Source organism: Pseudogymnoascus destructans (genome assembly GCF_001641265.1).
Source record: "Pseudogymnoascus destructans isolate 20631-21 unplaced genomic scaffold scaffold_13, whole genome shotgun sequence".
Classification (NCBI taxonomy): Eukaryota; Fungi; Ascomycota; class Leotiomycetes; order Thelebolales; family Thelebolaceae; genus Pseudogymnoascus; species Pseudogymnoascus destructans.
This window is the reverse complement of record NW_020167532.1, coordinates 412,142-432,370: the sequence shown is the minus strand read 5'-3', so window position 1 is coordinate 432,370 and position 20,229 is coordinate 412,142. Positions and strand designations below refer to the sequence as shown.

The following is a 20,229-nucleotide window of genomic DNA, read 5'->3' as shown; positions in this document are numbered from 1 at the left end:
CCTCATATGGTAACTTACTTCCTAAATTTGGCCTTTACCATCGCGTCGCGTCGTTATTACAACTGCCAGTTGCCCTCCTCCTCGCCATGGACGACGAAGACGAACTCCTAATCTTACTAGCCATCGGAGCTGCATTATATATCCGAAGTTTACAGCGTCGGCGTCAGCGAGAGCGCTATCGAAGCACTCACCAAGGCGTTCCTCTGGATAGAATCCAAAAAGCCTACCCATCTACCAAAAGCACCGATACACGAAGACAGGTTTATCAATGGGTGGAATCGGTAGAAGGCAGCCGGGGGCCTGTGGACGGCGATAGGGTCTATCCACTACAACATCGTCTGGATTTCTTGAAACAAAGAGAACACTTGAGCACCACATATCAAAATTCACAGGAGACGGTCCACCATGAAAGTAAATAATCAATTGTGTTTTAATTTGCTACCATGCTCCATCCAAAAGTTCTTACAAGCTTTATGGCCCCAATGCTCAACCCACCACTCCCCAAAGCTGTCCTCCACTTGAACGTCGACTTTGGAAATCCGTTCATCCCGCTTTAGGCCACAAATGAAACAGGGTTTTGGAGCAGTAACAGCACCTTCTGCCGCAGTGGCTGTGCGCACTGGCATCGTGCCACTGATCTCAGGGACTATTATATGCCCCGAGGTATCTCGGATGCTAGAATTGGCAATGGCAACAGCTGAACGGAGACGGCCCACCTGATCTTGCCATGTTCGAATAAACTCGTTTGCCTCTCGGTCCTCGCGGCTTATCTCAGCTTTGTCGACTCCTACAAGCTTCATGCCACCCTTCCCTCCAGCCGCAGCGGGCCCAATCTTCATAGCCTGTGATAAATGTGTATCGCGTTTCCAGCGGTACTTACGGCCAGCTATAATCCGTCCTGCAACGGTTGCCAGGAGAACATCAGCTTTTATGAAGTTGATCGTTGATGGGTCGGACAGGATCCTGTTCTTGAGCGAAAATGGCTGGCTTGACACAGGTCGAAAGAGGCTTGACTGCGAGAGATCGAGGAGCTGGGGGAATATAGTCAGTAGCACGGAAGGCGGAGGGATGTTGGTAGGCGGTGGGGCGCTTGGTGAAGAAGGTTGATCTTCCTTTGGTTGGGTATCTGCCACGTCCCAGGCCCACGGGTCTTCCTTTGATGGCTGCACTGTTTCGTGGGTAGGCGCAACCTCGACTGCATCCCAGTCCCAGGAATTATCGCCGGTATGCTTCGAGGTGTTCTCTTTTACAATTGGAGGAGGCGACTGTACGCCCTTGTTGGCCCTGCTTTCTCGTTGCATATCTGGTTTCCCAAACGAACCATGGAAGGATTCAGCACCTGTGCGAGGACGTGCCAGGTCCGAAGGCGAAGTTGTGTCTCGCTGCTTCTTGGCACCAGTACTGCCCCCGTTGAGGTCCAACCCTGCGAATGGGATATCTTCCTGCAATGAGGCTGATTGTGGTATCTCCGTGGCAAGAGAGGGGTTCAATGGACGCGACTTGGAGGATAAAGGTAGCGGGTCTTTAGCATCATTAAATATAGCTAATGTAGAACTGTCGTTTGTATATCCACCTTGCCATTGTTTCTGTGGTGGTGTAACCACAGTCTCAAAGTCTCCAAAGTCACCATCGTCCGAGACGTTATCGGCATCAAATAACACATTTGGATCTTTAGGCAATACAGATGCTGGCACAGAACTTGTGGAACTCGGCTTTGGATTTGGCGGATACTTGGTATGGAATCCTGCAGCGGACGACTGGGCTACGTTGGATGTATTGGGTAAGAATCTGCCCTGTGGACTTGTCGTAACCCTCGCGGCGCCGTATCTTGACTCGTCTGTCACTTGTCCATGCCCCGACCCAATGCTATGCATGCCACTGCCAAATAGGTCTGTAGGTCCCTGTGTATTGGTGCTTTTGACCGCCTCCGACTCAGCGATTGGGCTCTCAAAATCTCCCCAGGTATCACCGTCATCCTGTGCCTCTTGCCTGTTCGCCTCCCTAGAACCCCCCGCATCGAAGCCGCTTAGCGTATTGAAATTCGAGATGTCGGCCCTTTGGGAGCTGTATTGGGCATTGTGGGCGGGTTGCGCCGAAGAGGCAGGGTTCGAGCTAAAAAACGATAAATCATTCAGGCCAGAGGATGGCTTACTGCTGCCATCACCTGAATTTTTCGAACTACCCTTCTGTGGGGCTACATAGTATGAGTCGAACTCTGCAAGAAGATCAGCAGACATCGCTGGCTCCTTGCGATGAAAGGATGTGGATGGTGTGGCGCCTCCAGTATAGATCTTCAAGGTCCGGAACGTTGCGGCTTCTCTTTTCGGGGTGGTGGGGTAAATAGAGGCTGGAAACCTCAGTAGAAGGAACCTTCCATTAAATCGGGACTGTAAAGCCTTCCGCGGAGAAGTGGGGTAGTTTTTGGTCAAATCTTGAGATGTAAATTGTCCAAGATGTTGTTGATATTGGACCCTGGCAACGCCTATCGCGGAAAGATACCGTGCGCCAAAGTCATCACGTCACGAAGCTCATCAACGACCTCGGAAGCCTGAGCAACCTTGGGAGTTACCAGCCTCCCAGAGTTGCAGTAATGAGGTCTTTGGAGGAATCGAGGTCAGTTAATACCATCAAAACTTGAGTGTCACTTTTTGACCCTTAACAGGCAGAGGTGGCAAAAGACCACAGAGGGAGCCTCTAAAGTTGGTGGCCTCAAGAGCCTAGTTAAGGCCGACGCTGATAGCATATGCGTATCTGGCTTGCGCTCTGTTTGTTGGAAAGTATGAATGATAGCTGTGTGCCCTTTAGATGTACACTGGTAACGATGCGGTTAGGCTTTCTTATTGTTTCAGAGTGTTGATCGTAACACATGGGCGGCGACCAGTGAGGACTCGAGGGCTGCGTACAGTGCGCTGAAATCCCATTTTCTGAGATTAATTGAGCGACCAGGCGATCTTGATTCTACTATCGACCCTCTTAATGATGATGATAATGTACGACAATACCGTGAACCCTCAATCTCAACACTATACTCTCCACTCTCTCGTTCGTGGCTAACTTACAGAAGTCTCCCTGGAACACTCTCCGTAGAGACGAGCAACTTTGCGTCGAAATCGCTCAGGATGTCGAAAGATGCATGCCCGACGAGCCATATTTTCGACTGCCCGAGACCCAGAAAACACTTCTGCAAATCCTGTTTATATACTGCAAAATCAATCAGGATATAGGATATCGGCAAGGTATGCACGAACTTGCAGCACCAATTTTATTGGCTATACAAAGAGATGCACTGGCACCAATGACCCCGGAGGAGTCAGTATTGTCAGATGATGGTGACCGTTTAATGTTCAATACGCTGGATGCAAGCTTCATTGAGCATGATTCCTTTACGCTGTTTAACTTAATTATGAGGACAGCAAAGCCGTTTTACGAACTCGGTGAGCCTGATAAGAGGCTCAACGCAGGGTCTACATCCAGCTCTCAATATGGGTCGTCGCCAATAGTTCAAAGGAGCAAGCAAATACATGAAGTACTGCTTGCCCAAGTCGATCCTGAACTAGCTTCGCACTTGACTCGGATAGAAATATTGCCTCAAATCTTTATCATGTAAGTGTTTGACAAGGTATTGCTGGTCGAGCAACTTACTAATGCCCATAATTAGACGGTGGATCAGGCTGATTTTTGGCAGAGAGTTTCCGTTCGAGGACTTACTGGCGTTGTGGGATAAGCTATTTGCAGAAGACCCCGACCTAGAGCTTATAGACATGATTTGTGTTTCGAAGCTACTAAGGATTAGATGGCAGTGTAAGATGACATTTGGAAGAATGAAGCGTAACGAAGCTAATGAAACACAGTGCTCGATGCCGATTATTCTGTGGCGCTTACATTACTGTTGAAATACCCGCATCCAACACCTCCTTGCGGTCCCCAAACCTTCGTCGAGGATGCTATTTACCTGAGAGAGAACCTCAATGAACCTGCTGGGGCGAAACTTATAAACAAATATACTGGACGAGCTCCACTTTCGCCATCATCACGCCCTGTGCCTGCTACTCCCGCTGGACGGGCAAAGCCGCATCGTGCCGAGAGCCGATTTTCGGCGCGTAAATCGCCTCTGCCTTCACCTGCAAGGTTCTTGCAAGACCAAGGCGGCGTGGAGGCCCTTCTACAGGGGGCTGCCAAAGGTGTTTTCGACCGTGGAGAAAGGCTTGGGATTAACCAGGTTGTGCGGGATGCCGTTGATGAGGTCAAGAGGAACATGCAAGGGCTCTCACCGGGACCCGGGTCTCCCCGCAGGACCCCTCGTAACAATGCACTGTCGGTGGATGAGGTGGTAACAGAGACTGGGAAATCACTGGCTGATTTGGAGGTACGAAACAAGACGTTGGCATTATTACTAAATGGGACAATAGACGAGATCCAGAAAGCATCTGACTCGACTGAGGATGCGTCAACCAAGTCGACATCTGTCAATAACGCGATTGAAAAGCTTCGGTTCATAATGCTTCGCTTAGAGGACTCCAGCCTACCGCTAAAACCGGACACACCGCGTACTACAGCAGATGCAGAAGATACCAGAGCGATTGAGCCTGAAGCAAAACCTCAATCTCAAGCAAGCCATATAGCTAGTCCAATTAGTCCACAGAAGGGTATCGAAACAGCAAATTCGCAGGTAGAAGCCCCTCCGCCAACTGCGGGGTCCTTCCCTACACTTGGCAGGACTATTCCCAGGAGGCCAAGGATTTCAGTCAGCCAGCCTTCGGAAGGTCTCGAGGCAGGACCAGGGAAGCCAGGGCAACCAGCAACTGGGATTCCTACTCGGTCGACACTGGCTCAGTCGTCGTTCGCGTGGATGCTGGGGCCAGACGAGCACTCGGCTACTTCAGACCAGTCCCCACCCATGAAGAGCCCGTCGCCCTTTTTATCATCTGGTCGCAAGCCTGGTTCAAGCGCCGCCAGAGAGAGAAGCGCATTTCTCTTCGGCGATGATGCTGACGAGGACGATGTCAATTCACCGGCGTCTCCTAAACGGGGTGGGAGCAAGGGTGACTTTGGCCTCGAGGCCATGAAAAAGACCGACACGTGATAAAATGATACACGATTGATATTCACGGCGGGTGGAATTTAGCTACTGAGCTTGGAACTATGAAATAGAATATACCGACTACAGCCCTTGTACATGATGTTGCACTGTACAAGTAGTCATATTCACATGAGAGGCCAGACCTATCTACACTGCATAAAAACGTGATTACGGCATCCAATAATGGGGGCTTCATGATTAGGCGATAGTGGCAGACAGCACTGTCAACACCGACTGGAGCAGCACAGAGTTACCCTTATAGAATTATGTGATGTGAAGTGAGCTGACGGGGGCCCTCTGACTCTTCATAGTGGCTCACAACGCTTGGCCGTGGACATTACCTGCAGGCTCCGGGGGCAAGCTCATGCAGGGTGATTCTTTTGGCAAGCGTGCAACGGCTAGTCTATAGCTCATACGGCATTTCGAGCGGGAACAAGGGAAGCAAGCACCACCCAATACAGCAAGAGCTCTTCCGCGTCGTTGCATTGTGTGAATATCATAGGGTAGAAGTGAAGCCAAACACCGGCCAGCAGCAACTAACAGCAGCCAACAGAATCAACAGAGACAGAGCCTAGGATCAACAAGAGTGTGGGAGAATGAATCACAGCCACATAAAGGCACGAATATAGTAGTTACAGTAGTAATTCCAGTAGTGTAGTGGTGATCTGAGTAGTGTATTCATACTGTGAAGTTGTGAAAGTGGTCCCAGTTCAGTTGGTGCCAGCTCCTGGTACGTACTCCAATATCTGACCCCGCCTTTCTCTTGCTAGTAAAATTTTATTTCAACCACCACAAAAAGACAAGGTCCTTCGCGCTAAGCGAGACGCTCAAAGCCCAAAAACTACCGCCTTCTTTCTCCACTCGATTTCTGCTTGCGATACCCTTCCTCTTCCTTCCCTCTCAACAAAGAAACTCATCCTCACGGGCAGATTCACTCTCTGTCGCTCCTCCTCCCTCCTCACCTCTCCACCTCTTCATACTTCCTCCTCTCACCACCCACCTTCTCCGCCTCCCGATCCCCCCAACAACTTTATCGCATCGTACCCCCCTCGCCACCTTTCTCCAACAGATTTCCTACGACCTAAGATCTACCTCTTAAGTGAGTTTCACTCCTACGCGATATGCAGTGGATGATGCCCACATCCACCTGCTACTTGCAAATCATTGCGCTGTGTTATTGCTTTATTAAGCTTTAGCTTAACGTAAGGTGGGCACTAGATGGCTGACTTCAATTGTGTAGATCCTCCCTCCACCACCAACTCGACAACACACTCATCCCACCTCGAGCAAACCCAAATCACCAACTCAAGATGTCTCAACAGGATACCCGCGACCAGTCTGGCGCTGAAGATGTCGTTGACGCGATGGATCGCCTCAACGTTGATGGCGAGCGCCTCGGACCAGATGGCGAGCCAGCCCCAAAGACCGAGGAGGATTACGCCATTGCTCAATTGACCCTCCGCGCGATTGTCTCCTCGAAGGAGGCCGGTGTTATTATCGGAAAGGCCGGAAAGAACGTCGCAGACCTTCGTGACGAGACCGGTGTAAAAGCTGGTGTCAGCAAGGTCGTCCAGGGTGTGCACGACCGTATCCTGACCATCACTGGTGGCTGCGATGCCATCTCAAAGGCCTACGCGATTGTCGCCAAGGCCCTTCTGGAGGGCGCCCCAATGATGGGCATGGGTGGACTTGTCTCAACCACCGGCACTCATCGTACGTCTCAACCCCGCGTTTGTTATCTTCTCAATAGCACCTACTGACGTTGCAATCGCTTTAGCCATCAAACTTCTCATCTCTCACAATCAGATGGGCACGATCATTGGCCGCCAGGGTCTTAAGATCAAGCACATCCAGGACGCCTCCGGCGTCAGGATGGTTGCCCAAAAGGAGATGCTTCCCCAGTCCACCGAGCGAATTGTCGAGGTCCAGGGAACCCCAGAGGGTATCCAGAAGGCGATTTGGGAGATGTGCAAGTGCCTGATCGATGATTGGGAGCGCGGAACCGGCACTGTTCTCTACAACCCAGTTGTCCGCACACAGACCGGTGGCGGACAAGGCGGCATCCGCAACGAGGGCCGCGAGTACAGCAGCCCGCGTGTGATGCGCACCGGCAATGGAGCCGATTTCAGCCAGGAGGCCCCAAGAACCTTCAACCGCCGCTCTGATGGCGAGACTGCCGGCCGTGGCGTCCCAACACACGACGAGAACGGAGAGGAGATCCAGACACAGAACATCAGCATTCCTTCCGACATGGTTGGCTGCATTATTGGCCGTGGTGGAAGCAAGATCAGCGAGATCCGCAAGACCTCTGGCGCCAGGATCTCTATTGCCAAGGCTCCTCACGATGACACTGGCGAGAGAATGTTCACCATCATGGGCAGCGCCAAGGCCAACGAGACCGCACTTTACCTCCTGTACGAGAACCTCGAGGGCGAGAAGATGCGCCGCAGCCAGGGAAACGCCCAGGAGTAGGCTTATCACCGAGTACCCCCAAGTCGTGATCCCTGGTGTTCTGCATGGGTTTGAGAGAGATCTGGCTTGCCGCAAGGCTAACTTGGTTGGGCGGCTCTTGATCCCAGCGACTTTTATTTGAACTCACTTTCCTTCCAACAAAGCATTTTACGACTGGAATTATTTTCTTATCTGATATAGCTCAGAGATGAACGATCCTTTGCGGTCGTCGCGAGCGATGGCTTTCGGCGCCCGATCATCCAACGATTCAAACAACTCGACATTGACATTCGACAACTCGAGGCAGCCGACCTACTGGCTCGACTTCTTATGGAAACGACGTCCTTTTCGAACCCTACGAGAATCGTCCTAATCTCGTCATCACGCGGCTATGATCAGAATAATCTCATAAGTTTACGAATCACGACGGCTTCTGCATTCTTGCTTGTCCACACACTTGATCGCTTTCGTTCGACCTCTTTGACTCTTTTCAAACACCAAACCTCTGACGAATAATTGGGGGATGTGTTTGAATATTAACTTTGGTTTTCCGTTGGGCAGCCAGCGGGGTCTTTGTCAGGAACTGGAAATCAGATTTCCTGGCGGGTTATGGAGAGGCAGTAGCTAGCAGTACAAGATCCAATACAAGCACGAACGTGTTCTTCGCAACTTTCAAATTCTGATGAAGACCTATGTGAATTGCCTAAGCTTATGTAGACGTCACTTCTGCCCTAAAGGTATTGATAGTGCTTTGCCTTTACTATTTGTCCACATATTCCTCTTGAGCCACATGTTGGAGGGGTAAATGCTAGCTTCATCGTAATCGATAGGGGAGACTCGGAGTCAACCCCGCATCCTATCTCTAGGTCCAAGCTTGGAGTCAAGTCACCGATAAGAATATCGTGAGTTCATAGACGTACTAGAATAAACCCTTTTATTTATTCCGGCGTATCCTCCTGTTCTAATGGACACGCAACCCCCTCACCGGCCTCTTCCCCTTTCTCTCCCTTCCCCTTTCCCCTCCCCCTCCCCTTCCCCGTACCCTTCTCCCTTCCCCTTTCCCCTCCCCCTCCCCTTCCCCGTACCCTTCCCACCATCCCCCTGCCCCCTATTAGGCCCCTTCCCACCCGGCCCCTTCCTATCCCTAAACTCCCTCGGCAACTCCGCCACCTCCCTCCCCTCCTCCCACAACACCCCCACCTCCTCCCTCTTCCTCCCCTCAACCCTCGTCCAAACCCCCCTCCCCACCACCCCCTCCCCATCCCCCTCACTCAACACAACCCCATTATCACTAACCCACCAACTTGTCCCCCCTTCCTCAAGACTCTTCCTCACATCCACATAAATCAGCACCTCGGCATCATTCCGCATCCCGCTCACCACCTTCCCCTCCCTATCCTCGGGAAGGCCAGTGGAAAAGTGTATGTGGTTGCGGCTCATCTTTTTCAGACCGCCGCTGGCCACGATGGAGGGGTAGAACGCGTAGTACGTCCCGTGCACGACTACCGGGGGGATATTATCCGCTTCCAGCGTGATGGGGGTGAGGAGGGCAGAGGAGTCGATGGTGATGCTGTGGCCTTGGTTGGCGCGGATGAGCCAGTCGGAGGGGGTGGTTGAGTCAGGGGAAGGAGAGGGGGCGAGGCGGGGGTTGAGCTTGAGGGCGAAGCGCTGCTTACTGTTGTCGGTGACGGCGGTGAGGATGTCGGCAAAGGTTACTTTGAGGGATTTGAGGCGTGGCCATTGGAGCTGGGAGGGGGGTCAGCTGATTGTTTAGAGAACAATTTGTGAAGCAGTGAAAACACCACCAGGAGTACAGCAAGCAGTTCAAAACTGCTTTGCCCATCGACAGGCCCCCGAGAGCAAGTCTACCCATCAACAGCATCAAAATACCCATCACATGACCACCCTTCTTTTCTATCTCCCCTCCTCCCCCCGCGACGAAGAAAAGAAAATCACAAACTCACAGCCTCCCCCACCCCAGCAAACCCCTCCTCATCAAGCTCCAACCCCGCCTTCACAGCATCGTGTCTCAGGAGCTTACTCAGCGCCTTCGATACCTGTACATCCCTGCTCTGCCCGCCGCCGCCGCTGCGACCTTTTCCGCTCCGCGATCCCCCACCTCCACCTCCACCACCACCGGCGCCTGATTTGCGGCTCTGTGGGGGGGGCGCATCTTGTAGTTGGTCGGCGAGGGCCTGCTCGCCTGTTGGGGACATGGCGGGTTTGATAGTTTTTTTTTGGAGAAGGAAGGTGTGTTTGGGGATTTGATATAAGTTTTGTGGTGGTGGGAGGTTTATGGGAATGGCGGGCTCGCTTACAACGGCGGGAGTCGTCGTCACCGAAGTTGCGTAAATAGTAAATAATAGGCAGACACTATCGAACGAAAGAAGCTCCAGGGTATACTGAAGAGACTATTCCGTTAAGTTTAGTTTATAGGCTCTATTAATCTTCGAGAGTTACACAGTCGCTACACAGACATCGGATCACCGCACATCGGACCACCGCATTAGAAGCAAAAGGACTTCACAATCACAGCCACAATCACATATCAACACAGCGGAAGCTCAACAAAATGTATCTGCAATAATCTCCGACCCTCATCTCAGGCCACAGGCTAGAAATACATCTCAGAAAAAAATCCACCTCATCGGTGATCTAGCTAGTAGTAGCTCGTGTATCCCTCCCCTAGTAAAGCAACTAGCTCTATCTATACATCGTCCAGGGTATAAGCCTCCAATAATCGTAGTTCATGCCTGGCATATCTCGTCCATCTCGTCCCTTTCCCAGCCATGCGTGAAAGCAATGATATCTTGGAAAACAGCTCATCCATCTCGAAGCCAAAGTGCTCATGATGATGGCCAGGCATGATGCGGCGTCGAGCTCTTCGCCCAAAAAAAGCAAACCCTCCCTTAGCCCTGTCCGTCCCTCCCCTCCCAGATAACTCCATCACTCCTATCGTACACCCACCCCGTCCCTTTGCGTATGCCTATGCTATGTAACAACAATGGTTTATACATCCCCCCCTTCGCTCATCCGCAACTAAAACAAAACAAAAAATATCAAGGTGTCTGCGCCACCGCGCCGCCAACAACACTACTCCTCGCCCTCACCCTCCCCCCCGGATTAGCCAGGCTCCTCATCCTATTAATCCCCGCATCCATACTCTGCGTAACGCTCACAGGCAATCTCTGTCCCCTCTCCTCGGCAAGCATACCAGAAACACTACTCGTATCCCTCTCCGGCGTCGGGCGATCAAGATACCTCCTCGCCGACGACAGCGTCGGAATCGTACTCGACGGCGACAGATTACTGAAATACTGTCTCCTCGCCGGCAAATTCGACACCGTCGAAGGCGCCCGTTCCGGCAGCGGCTGCTGACTCGTGTATTCCATAGGCGAGTTCCTCGTAAACCCAATCTCCGTCGCTGCCCGTGACGGCGCCCTGAACTGGACGTCGCCGCCGTCGTCGGTCTCGCGCTCCTCGGTCCCGGCGCGCTGGCGGCGGATCATGATGGAGGTGCGGCGGCCGGCTAGGGAGGATTGGGTGGGTGTTGTGGTCTCGGGGGGGTTGAAGCGAGGGCTGGGAATGGCGTTGTCTGGCACAGTAAAGCGCGGGCTTGGGAGAGCGCTGGTCGCGAGTAAACTGCTTCGTCTTGCCTCCATTCTGCTGAGTGCACGACTGGGGCTTTGCTTTGCTCTAATCAATGCATCGTTTGATGCAATGATCTGGCGGGGAGACGGCTCTGATTCTGCCACCTGAGCCTGGAGCTCCTTGCCTCTACTCATTGGCCTGGCTGGAGCAGCCACTCCAAGTTGGGACGTGGTATCAGACAACGCAATACACAGCTCCGTCAAGCTTCTACACATGCTCTCCGCTTTCCTTCGAAGCTGTCGATCCGCGATGCTTCCCCCATTAGGCCCAATCACAGAGTGGCCGCTGGAAATCGGCTGGCCGACACTGCCGACCATCGAGGCCACACCAAGGGCATCTGATGCGGCGTTCTCCAGTGCCTTGTATAAGTCCGGGGTCAAAACTGTCTTCGACTTTGCGAGAGCTGCATGTAATAAAGGATGAGCCTCTCCAGCGTGAACGGCATCGCCGCTATTATCCACTATGGATGTGCTAGCTCCCCGCCCTCTCTTGGGAGACGTCGATATCGTAGTAGCTGTGGTAGTGGCAGTCGGGGGTCTCTCGCCAGTTGCGCGCGAGACAGCAGCACCTGAAGTCGCTGGCGGCTTACCAGTCAATTCCAGTTTCCGTATCCTCGACTTCAGGTCGTCGAGTTCGTCCCAGACAGTGGATGGAGCTGTAGTGGATACCGTGCCATCATCAGTACTCCCTGCAACCGCGGCCGGCTCCGGAGTGATTTCCGGCTCCGCCATTCTTCCTACAAGCGGGGAAGAGTTGTAGATTCGTGGGGTAGAGAAGGATGACAGGTTTGATTGGCGATAGGTGTGCCCTCGTACCTGCGAGCCTCCGATGGACTCGGGTATAGACGGCCTCCTTCCAGAAGCAGAAGACTGCGTGTCATATGTGGGCTCTCGAGTGTTGAAAACCCTGGGAGTTACAGGCGTTGTTCTTGTCGCCGACGGCGGGTATCGCGACTTATTAAGGTCTAACGGACTCGCTGGACTCGAAGCAGCGCGGCCGTGTGAGTAAGCATTATAACCTTGGCGATCGGTTCGTTGACTCGGCGGCGTGCCCTCGTTTCCTCTTGAGGAGTAGGAAGTCGACACGCTCTGCAATTCGGAGCCGCGACGAGGCATCGGATTCGGATATGAATTCGTGAGTGGTGGTAGCGACGAGCGATTATTGGGGAGCGCGATACGGGACTACATGTTTATTAGTGGGGAAGTCATTGAAGAAAGTGAGGGTTTTGAGGCTCGTGCGGATATTCAAGGAGATAGCTAGACAGGGGACTTGAAACGGATCATTTACGCAACATGCTAGCAACGTGTGAAACGCCGCGCGATATCAGGACAGGGGTGAATGGAGGCATCGGGCCAACTTACAGTGTGCCTATTTGTTGTGGTGGTGGGCTTGTCTTGCGGGTAGCCATGGGATAAGTCGTCCAACGCAAGGTCGAGAAACAGATCCTCTGTCCCGTCATTGTTGCGAGTCTGATCGCGATACTCTTGCTCCCTCGAATATGTATCTCTCCTGCTATTGTCCTCGTAGCCCTCTAAAGCCCTTAAATTCTGGTCGCGGTCCTCGCGGTCCTCCGCACCGTCATACTGGTAGCAACGCCTGCTATCCATCCCGAACGATGTGCAAGTCGCAGACGATCTGAGCGATCGAATAGGCGGTATCCGCGGTCGGGTTTGTGTCGTCGGCAAGCTCACAGTCTTCTTCCTTTGTGGCGTTCTATTATCCTTTGTGAGCTCTGGGCCCGCAGCCGGCAGGGCGGACTGCAGGTTTCCTAGCGTGAGTTTCTGCTGGGCCAACGCCCACTGTGTCGTTGATGTGTTCGGAGGCCGGACAGGCGCTTCGGGAGAGAACGAGTGTTGTGTACTCAGAGCAGGTGGTGGGCCGGTGTGCGTCTCGATACCATTGCTGCTATGCGACGCGGGCGCCCTTCGGCCTCTTCTCGGTTCCTGGACCTTGGAGGAGCTGTTGGGCCGGTAGCTGGTGGTGCGAGGTTCGGTAGAATTAGCTAGTTCGCGTTCTTCTTCGCGCGGCGATGTGGTCTGCGACTTTGTTGTGATGCGCTGTACAGCTGTGTCGCAGACGGATCGGTTGTTGTGGGAGTGCGGAGTAGCAGCAGCAGCAGCAGTCAGGGAGGAGTCGGGTAACGTGTGTGAGCGTTGTAAATCGGCAAACCTGAAGGTGGGAAGCTTGCTGGGAGTGTGGTCGAGTCGGTGGGCGTGAAGGTTGCTCGTTTTGTCGGGATAGTGTGGTCCGTCGCAATCCATAGTCTCTCGAGAAGAAGCAATACAGGGAAGCCGATATTATTCATGGAGATGTGCGTCGTTATGCATCAGCTGGGGGAGGGCGCATACCAGCAGGAGCTGCGAGTGAGCTGTCAGGCCTACAGTCACTGGCGACGAGCAGCAGATTGGAGTATATTATCATTAACAACGACGACGATGACAGATGACAGCGACAGTAGCAATGGAGAAGATGACGGCAATTGGTGATGGGTCGAGGAGGCCTAACTAACACAACTGTGCGGAGGGGAAGTTTGACTAGTTTAAGGGCACCCGAGCCATCCACAAACAGAGCTACGAGTACGAGACAAGAGTGAGTCGAGTTGATTGAAAGGCACAGTTTATGTTACAAGAGTGCCAGGATGGCATGCACAAACAGTATAAGGCATGGGATACTGTCGTACCAATCATACCAGGACTCAACACCGGCTCCCAGCACCAGCATGGAAAATGGCTCGACGACGACGACGCCCACAGCGTGGCAGAGGGAATGGCGCACAGAAGTTAGCAGAGTGGTAGTGGAGTTGACGTAGGGATCAGGGCAACAAATATGCCGGTGCCACAGTCTCAATCACTATTGTCAGGTGTGTCCAGAGGGTCCAGTAGAACCCTGAGAATTGTGCATCATTTCACAAATGATGGAGGGGAAGAGAGACATGAGCGAGACACGACAGGACAAGGCGAGTTGATCGGAGACGTCCAAACAGCTGCAAGACGACAAATACGCCCACAACCACAGACACAAACACAGACACAAACACAGACACAAACACAGACACAAACACAGACACAGACACAGACACAGACACAGACACAGACACAGACACAGACACAGACACAGACACAGAGGGCAATTCAGATCTGCATACCCACCACCACCACCATAACAACAACACAAACGCGCACACAAACGAAGCCATGTCCCCATAGCGCATCTCGCGATAACCGGGCACCCACGCCGATCCCAGCTCCCAAAGCGCCGATCGCCTGCTCTCGGATAATGTGGATGTTCCTGAAAGGGATGGAAGAAATACACGCCAGCCGCTACTATTGCACTGGTGGCGGGGTATACACTTAGACCAGGGGATATATCGCATGGGCGAGGAGGAAGAGATTAAAGGAGCCGCCCCATCCATTCATATCGACGCCGACATCCACGTCAAGTCGACGTGTCAGCTTTCTCGGCCGGGGAAAACACTCTCTCTATTCAACCATACGGCAGTAGAGATGGTTGTTATGTGCGCTACTGAATGTGCGTCGGCTTCTTCGGCATAGGAGTGGAAGTCGAGTCGATAGTTCACAGAACGACGTGTGGACTCTCTACTCGAGGGATGGTGATATACCAGGCATCTGCTTAGCTACCAGTATCTCCCCAACCCCCTCTAAGCATCCCGATCCAGCCCAATCCATCCATCCCCAAGAGTAGAGTATAGTTCTGCAGAAGAAGCGGTGTGCCCTGCTTCTTCCGTGTTTCACTCCCGACTCCCTGCCTGCCGCAACTGTCTCGCGTCCTTCCCTCGTCGCAGCTCGTTTATCGTAATGTCTCACATCGCGCCGCCACACAGCGCTATCACATTTGTGCTCTGTGGTGTAACCGAGTAGCCAGAGAATTCGCGGTGCTGGGGCGGGGTGCGGGGTGCGTGCATACTGCTGTGTAGAGAGTAGGAGAGATGGAGAGAGTCGTACAGATACACGACCGCTGAGACCTCGTCTGATAATGAGTGACCTGTGTGACCCCCAACGGTCTGGGAATCCGCGAGGTTGGGAGTTCTGGATTCCGAAGTGTTGGGAGAGACATCGAGGGTGTGGTGGGGGAAGGGGAGGGGCGTGAATTTCGTCACGGGGAATCACAATATATAACATATCATATATATAAACACATATAGAGCACATATACGATATACCAGAGTTAGACAATTATGATAATAATAGTAATATATTAAGACAGATGTATACCCTGGGCGGCACGAAACCAAACTACCAGTGGTAACAATCATTTTTGTCTACCGACCGACCTCCGACCTCAATGGCCATCCTGATCCCTATCCACCCTCATACGGGGCATTTTTCCCTTTCCCTTTTGCCAGACGCCAAAATCCCTTTTTTGTTGTGTGTGAATGGCCCAAAAACATCAGTTAATTAATTGGGGATGTCCCAGCGGGAGGTGTTTAGTATGCCTCCAATTTCGCCAAGCGCTTCGACATGCTATTGTATGCGTTAGTACTATGATCTAGAAGAGGAGATAGAGGAGGGGGTAAAGCTTACAAATCAAAGAAAGCAAACTGGCTAGTCGAAGTCCCAAACTCATACACAAACCTCGAAGCCAAATAACTGCCAAAGATAGATCTCAAGTAGCTATCCGGCACGCGCTCAATAATCGCATCCAGCCCAATCTTATCCAGCAACAACTTCGGCAGGGCATCCTTCAGCACCGAGCGCCGCAGTGGCTCATTGTGCCAGAGCTCCGTGTTCTGCAGCTCCTCATCCAGCTTCGTGATTGCGATACTGAGAGTATCACTCAACACCGAGCGGGCCACACCCGTATCCGCGTTCTCGCGCCAGATAGCCTCGAACTCGAGACGCGCATTGCGCTTGATGACCTCCTGCACCTCGGCTACGTAGGCCTTGTAGAAAGGTGGTGCCTCGCCGTCAGCGCCGACGCACATGTGCTTGAGGAAGCCGGCGTCGTCGAAGGAGAGGGATGCGAGGACCTCGAGGGAGGAGGAGGTCACGCCGCCCTTGTTGGCGGAGGCGTCCTTGAAGAGGATGCAGCCTGCGGCTTCGAGGCGGAGCTTGGCGTCCTGGGCGATGAAGAGGTTGGCGCCCTCGACGATGTAGGGGATGAGGGACTTGCCGTCCTGGATCAGCTTGTTGCAGCTGACGAGGTCGATGGACTCGGGGCGGCCGCCGCAAGGGACGAAGATGTCGGTCAGGCCGGTGTGGCGGAGGTGGAAGGTGTTGCGGAAGGTCATGCCGTTGGGGATCACTTCGCCGCTGGGGAGGGTGACGTCGGTCTCGTCGAGGAGGATGCGGTAGCCGTCCTTGGAGAGCTTGGTGATGTCGAACTCGGAGATCATGACGCGCTTCTTGGCCAGGCGGAGGAGCTCACCGTGGTTGATTCCGTTGGGGTCCACGAGGACGCCGGCGCCGTCGACGATGGAGGTGTACTTCTCGTTGCTGAGGAGGATCTCGTTGGAGCCGAGATCTCCATCAGGGCCACCGGTCTGCATCTTGCGGACCGTGGAGGGCTCGAGGTTCAACTTGCGGTAGATACCTGTGACGTACTCGCGGACCGAGAGGGTGGTCATGCCGTAGTGGTCGTGGGGGATTCCACCAAGCTTGGGGCTCTTGCCGGTGAAAAAAGACTTCCACCATGGTGCACCACGCTTGCGAGCGTGCTCGGTGGCCCAGTCGACTAGCTCGGCAGTGTTCTCATCAGGGCCCATGAACAGGATCTCTTGCTTGCCGTAGAGGTCAACAATGGGGTCCTTGATACCTGGGCTGACAGGTGGCAGGAGAAGATCCATGATCGAATCAATATACTTCTCGAAAGCCACGCTTCCCTTGTCCTGATGTTGGGGGTCGAGGAGGATGACACCCTTGGATCCGCCCTCGGGGATATCCTTGTTCTTCCTCTGCTGGGTGTTGGCCAGGCCGTAGTTCTCATCGAACATTCTCCTCGCGTTGATGGAGAATGCCTCACGATTCCTCGACTTGACAATACGGATACCGCCACGGGAGATGTCGCGGAAGCGGAGATGGAAGCCACGGGCCTCAGAGCTGATGATGAGGAACATGCCGAACAATGGCTGTGGGTACTCAATCGCTGGCAAGAACGATGGGTCCATGCGGAAGCTGAGGGCGACCTTGGTGGGGGTGAAGAAGTTGGTCTTCAGGACCGACTTGTTGAAGGTGCGGAAAGCATCCATGACAAGCTGCTCGTGCTCGTTGTTGACAGTCCTGGAAATGAGGTCCTTGAGGGCCTTATCGCCGAGAACATCGACTGGGGTGGTGGGGATGGACTCCTCAGACGCGAGGCCGGCGTGGAAGTGGGTGTCAGCGAAGCTCGAGTAGAGGGATCGGACGAGATCTGGGTATTGCCCAATGATCTCCAGGATATAAGCAGCGGTGAAAGTCTCGGTACGAAGACGACGCTTGATGTTGGAGAGGACCTCAGCGTGGGCCCCATTCGTGGAGTCCAAAGCCGATACCAACGAGGCGTACTCGGATCCCAGTCTGTTGAGGAAGTGCTGCACGAACACCCACACGCAGTGACTGTAGATGGTCTCCTGCAGGCTCAAACGGCCAACAGCGAACATGTTCTGGAACTTGTTCTGTGGGATACAGTACAGCAGAGAGATCTCGCGAACGATGTGGCGGATGGAAGTGTCAATGGGGGGGTACTTGGAGCCGGGCTCGAGGGCGCTGACAGTGGGCTTCAAGTAGATCGAGATGACGGTGATGCCGTTGGAGAACTGCTCGACGTACTTCCTGGAGCTGGTGACACCGTAGTAATGGTACAGATCACTCAGGGCGCAGAAAAGGCCCATGGCTCTGCGCTGGCGGAATGCAACAACCAGACGCTTCTCTTGGGAAGCCTCGATGTCGAAAGCCTCAATAACGGGACCTGTGCGTGCAACAGCCATCTCGATGATGTTCTGGTAGATTTGCATGGTGTTCTTCGTGGCCTTGGCCAGGAAGCCGCGGTCACCAATGACGTGGAGCCTAGTGTCCAGGGGGTCTGGATTCGAGTCGACGAACTGGCACTGGTAGACGAAGTAGCAGCGCATCGTCGCGGCGGACGTTGGGTGGATCTTGGCGGGCGAGCGGAAAGTCTCGACTCTGAATCTCCTGTTCTGGTCGCCGCCATCGAGGTACTTGGCCTCGAGTCTCTGCTCATACCTTGGGCCGCCTGTGTTGCTGATACCGGGCTCGCTGGTGTCGATGTAGATGGCATGATCTGTTGCCTCCATGTCGAGTCTGATCTCCTGGCGCTTATCTTCGCGGGCAGAAGCAGCGACCTTGGCGGCATAGAGAGAGGTGATGTGGCTCTTGATGGCCTCGGGGGTTTCGGTCTGGAAGTAGACATCGTCGATACCTAGGTCCTTGTAGAACCACTCGACTTGAGCGTCGACGTGGTCCTTGGGGATCCAGGAACCTTCAATGATCAATCTCTTGACTAAAGCAGTTTGTCAGTTATTGTATCTTTTTTGTAGTGTGGGAAGTATTCACCTTCATTAATCTGAGCCTCCTTGCCCTCAAACGGAGGTGCAATGTATCCAACGGTTGCTGAGCGAAGGACCCTGTGGCCATTTGAGTTGTTGAGGCTCAAGTGAGCTGGTTGCGGAGAAGGTATCCGACCTGGTGTCCTGATGACATGTTCGAGCAACTTATTCGTGATCCCAGACTCGCTGGAAGGTGTCGACGCAGCAGTCATGATGAGTTATGCTGATCTATGGCGAGGAATCTGAAGGTTCCAAACATCAGCGTTGGCACTGATAAGGTGGGAAGGTGGCGTATGGCGGGGTATTATTTGTTGGTGGCGTGTGGGAGCTACCCGCCTTGAAATTGGGAGGCGACACAAGGAAAGTGAAAAGAGTGAAAATAGAAAAACCCAAACATACCTTGCTTGAAGAGGTGATTACCTCGCTGTCCAATTGCACACCACCGTTGTTGTTTTGTTGTTTGGGGATGTAGGAGGGGAAGAGTTTCTTATCGGAGAAGTAGAGCTAAATAGCAACAATCGTTATCGTCAGCAAGGCGCAAGCAAGGCAAGGGACAAACAGACAGCAGGGACAACAGACAACAGGGACACAAAGCCATGCGCGGATATGTGTTGTCGAAGGATTGGATAATACTCACAACAAAGTAATGTCTGTAACAAATCTCGATTGATCTGAATTGATTGATGCGAGGTGAGTTGTAGGTGAAGAGTTGTAGGAATTGTAGAAGTGGTGGTAATTTTTCCCCACGTAAATTGGAGAAGTTGGAAGTACTCGGTAGTGGTCGTGTCGATTTGGAGATGTGCGGAGATAAGTGGGGGGGGAGAGAGGAAGCTTATCGATTCATGTGCTGATGGGGTAGGTAGTGTGATGTGAGAGTGAAAGTGAAAGTTCACTTATTCCAGTGAAAGTGAAATGGTATATGATGGGATGGAATGTATGCTAAAAAGCGGGAAGAAGCTGGGGGTCTGGAGAAGTTATTATATACGAAAAGGGGATTAGAGGGAGAAAGGAGAAGGAGGAGGAGGAGGAGGAGGAGCAGGAGCAGAAGGAGCAGAAGGAGAGGAGCAGAGGAGTAGAGAAGGAGAGAAGTAGAGAAGGAGAGAAGGAGAGAAGTAGAGAAGTAGAGAAGTAGAGAAGTAGAGAAGTAGAGAAGTAGAGAAGTAGAGAAGTGGAGAGGAGGGAGGAGGAGCAGAAGTAGAGAAGTAGAGAAGTAGATTGAAGAAAAGATGATAGGGGGGTAGTTTGAGTGTAGTTAGTTCTAGTTAGGAAGTAGTAGTAGGTAGTACAGTAATGTGGTGGTTTGGGTGGTGGTTTGGGTGGTGGTTTGGGTAGTAAGTAGTAAGGGTAGTGGTTTGGGTAGTAAGTAGTAAAGGGTAGTGGTTTGGGTAGTGGTTTGGTAGTGGTTTGGTAGTGGTTTGGTAGTGGTTTGGTAGTGGTTTGGTAGTGGTTTGGGTAGTGGTGGTAGTGGTGGGTAGTGGTTTGGGTAGTAAGGCTATTATGGGTAGGAATGGATAGGAATGGATAGGAATGGATAGGAATGGATAGT

General features: G+C 52.8%; 6 protein-coding genes across 6 annotated transcripts; 2 read left to right on the top strand and 4 right to left on the bottom strand.

Annotated features, from left to right (window-relative positions):
• The first annotated feature begins 31 nt into the window (after positions 1 to 31).
• On the top strand, positions 32 to 5,758 carry VC83_05321 (uncharacterized protein). The gene is made up of 6 exons (XM_024468943.1): positions 32 to 2,613; positions 2,663 to 2,777; positions 2,832 to 2,990; positions 3,065 to 3,603; positions 3,659 to 3,801; positions 3,852 to 5,758. Exons 1-6 carry the CDS (start codon positions 2,591 to 2,593, stop codon positions 5,081 to 5,083), a joined length of 2,211 nt encoding a protein of 736 aa, XP_024323296.1. The 5' UTR covers positions 32 to 2,590; the 3' UTR covers positions 5,084 to 5,758.
• VC83_05322 (uncharacterized protein) lies at positions 420 to 2,237 on the bottom strand (the record flags this gene model as incomplete). Its single annotated transcript, XM_024468944.1, has 1 exon — positions 420 to 2,237. One exon carries the CDS (start codon positions 2,235 to 2,237, stop codon positions 420 to 422), a length of 1,818 nt encoding a protein of 605 aa, XP_024323295.1.
• Positions 5,759 to 5,967: 209 nt separating the features above from the next.
• Positions 5,968 to 8,532, top strand: HEK2 (RNA binding protein, heterogenous nuclear RNP-K like protein). The gene is made up of 3 exons (XM_024468942.1): positions 5,968 to 6,179; positions 6,321 to 6,793; positions 6,858 to 8,532. The coding sequence occupies exons 2-3, from the start codon at positions 6,391 to 6,393 to the stop codon at positions 7,550 to 7,552; spliced, it is 1,098 nt and encodes a 365-aa protein (XP_024323297.1). The 5' UTR covers positions 5,968 to 6,179; positions 6,321 to 6,390; the 3' UTR covers positions 7,553 to 8,532.
• VC83_05319 (uncharacterized protein) lies at positions 8,513 to 10,008 on the bottom strand (the record flags this gene model as incomplete). Its single annotated transcript, XM_024468941.1, has 2 exons — positions 9,496 to 10,008; positions 8,513 to 9,277 (listed from the first exon to the last, which is right to left on the bottom strand). Exons 1-2 carry the CDS (start codon positions 9,745 to 9,747, stop codon positions 8,513 to 8,515), a joined length of 1,017 nt encoding a protein of 338 aa, XP_024323424.1. The 5' UTR covers positions 9,748 to 10,008.
• Positions 10,009 to 10,517: 509 nt separating this feature from the next.
• On the bottom strand, positions 10,518 to 14,216 carry VC83_05318 (uncharacterized protein). The gene is made up of 2 exons (XM_024468940.1): positions 12,544 to 14,216; positions 10,518 to 12,363 (listed from the first exon to the last, which is right to left on the bottom strand). Exons 1-2 carry the CDS (start codon positions 13,441 to 13,443, stop codon positions 10,591 to 10,593), a joined length of 2,673 nt encoding a protein of 890 aa, XP_024323423.1. The 5' UTR covers positions 13,444 to 14,216; the 3' UTR covers positions 10,518 to 10,590.
• Positions 14,217 to 15,361: 1,145 nt separating this feature from the next.
• GDH2 (NAD-dependent glutamate dehydrogenase) lies at positions 15,362 to 20,013 on the bottom strand. The gene is made up of 5 exons (XM_024468939.1): positions 19,321 to 20,013; positions 19,083 to 19,187; positions 18,691 to 18,925; positions 15,724 to 18,637; positions 15,362 to 15,663 (listed from the first exon to the last, which is right to left on the bottom strand). The coding sequence occupies exons 3-5, from the start codon at positions 18,893 to 18,895 to the stop codon at positions 15,627 to 15,629; spliced, it is 3,156 nt and encodes a 1,051-aa protein (XP_024323426.1). The 5' UTR covers positions 18,896 to 18,925; positions 19,083 to 19,187; positions 19,321 to 20,013; the 3' UTR covers positions 15,362 to 15,626.
• Positions 20,014 to 20,229: the final 216 nt, after the last annotated feature.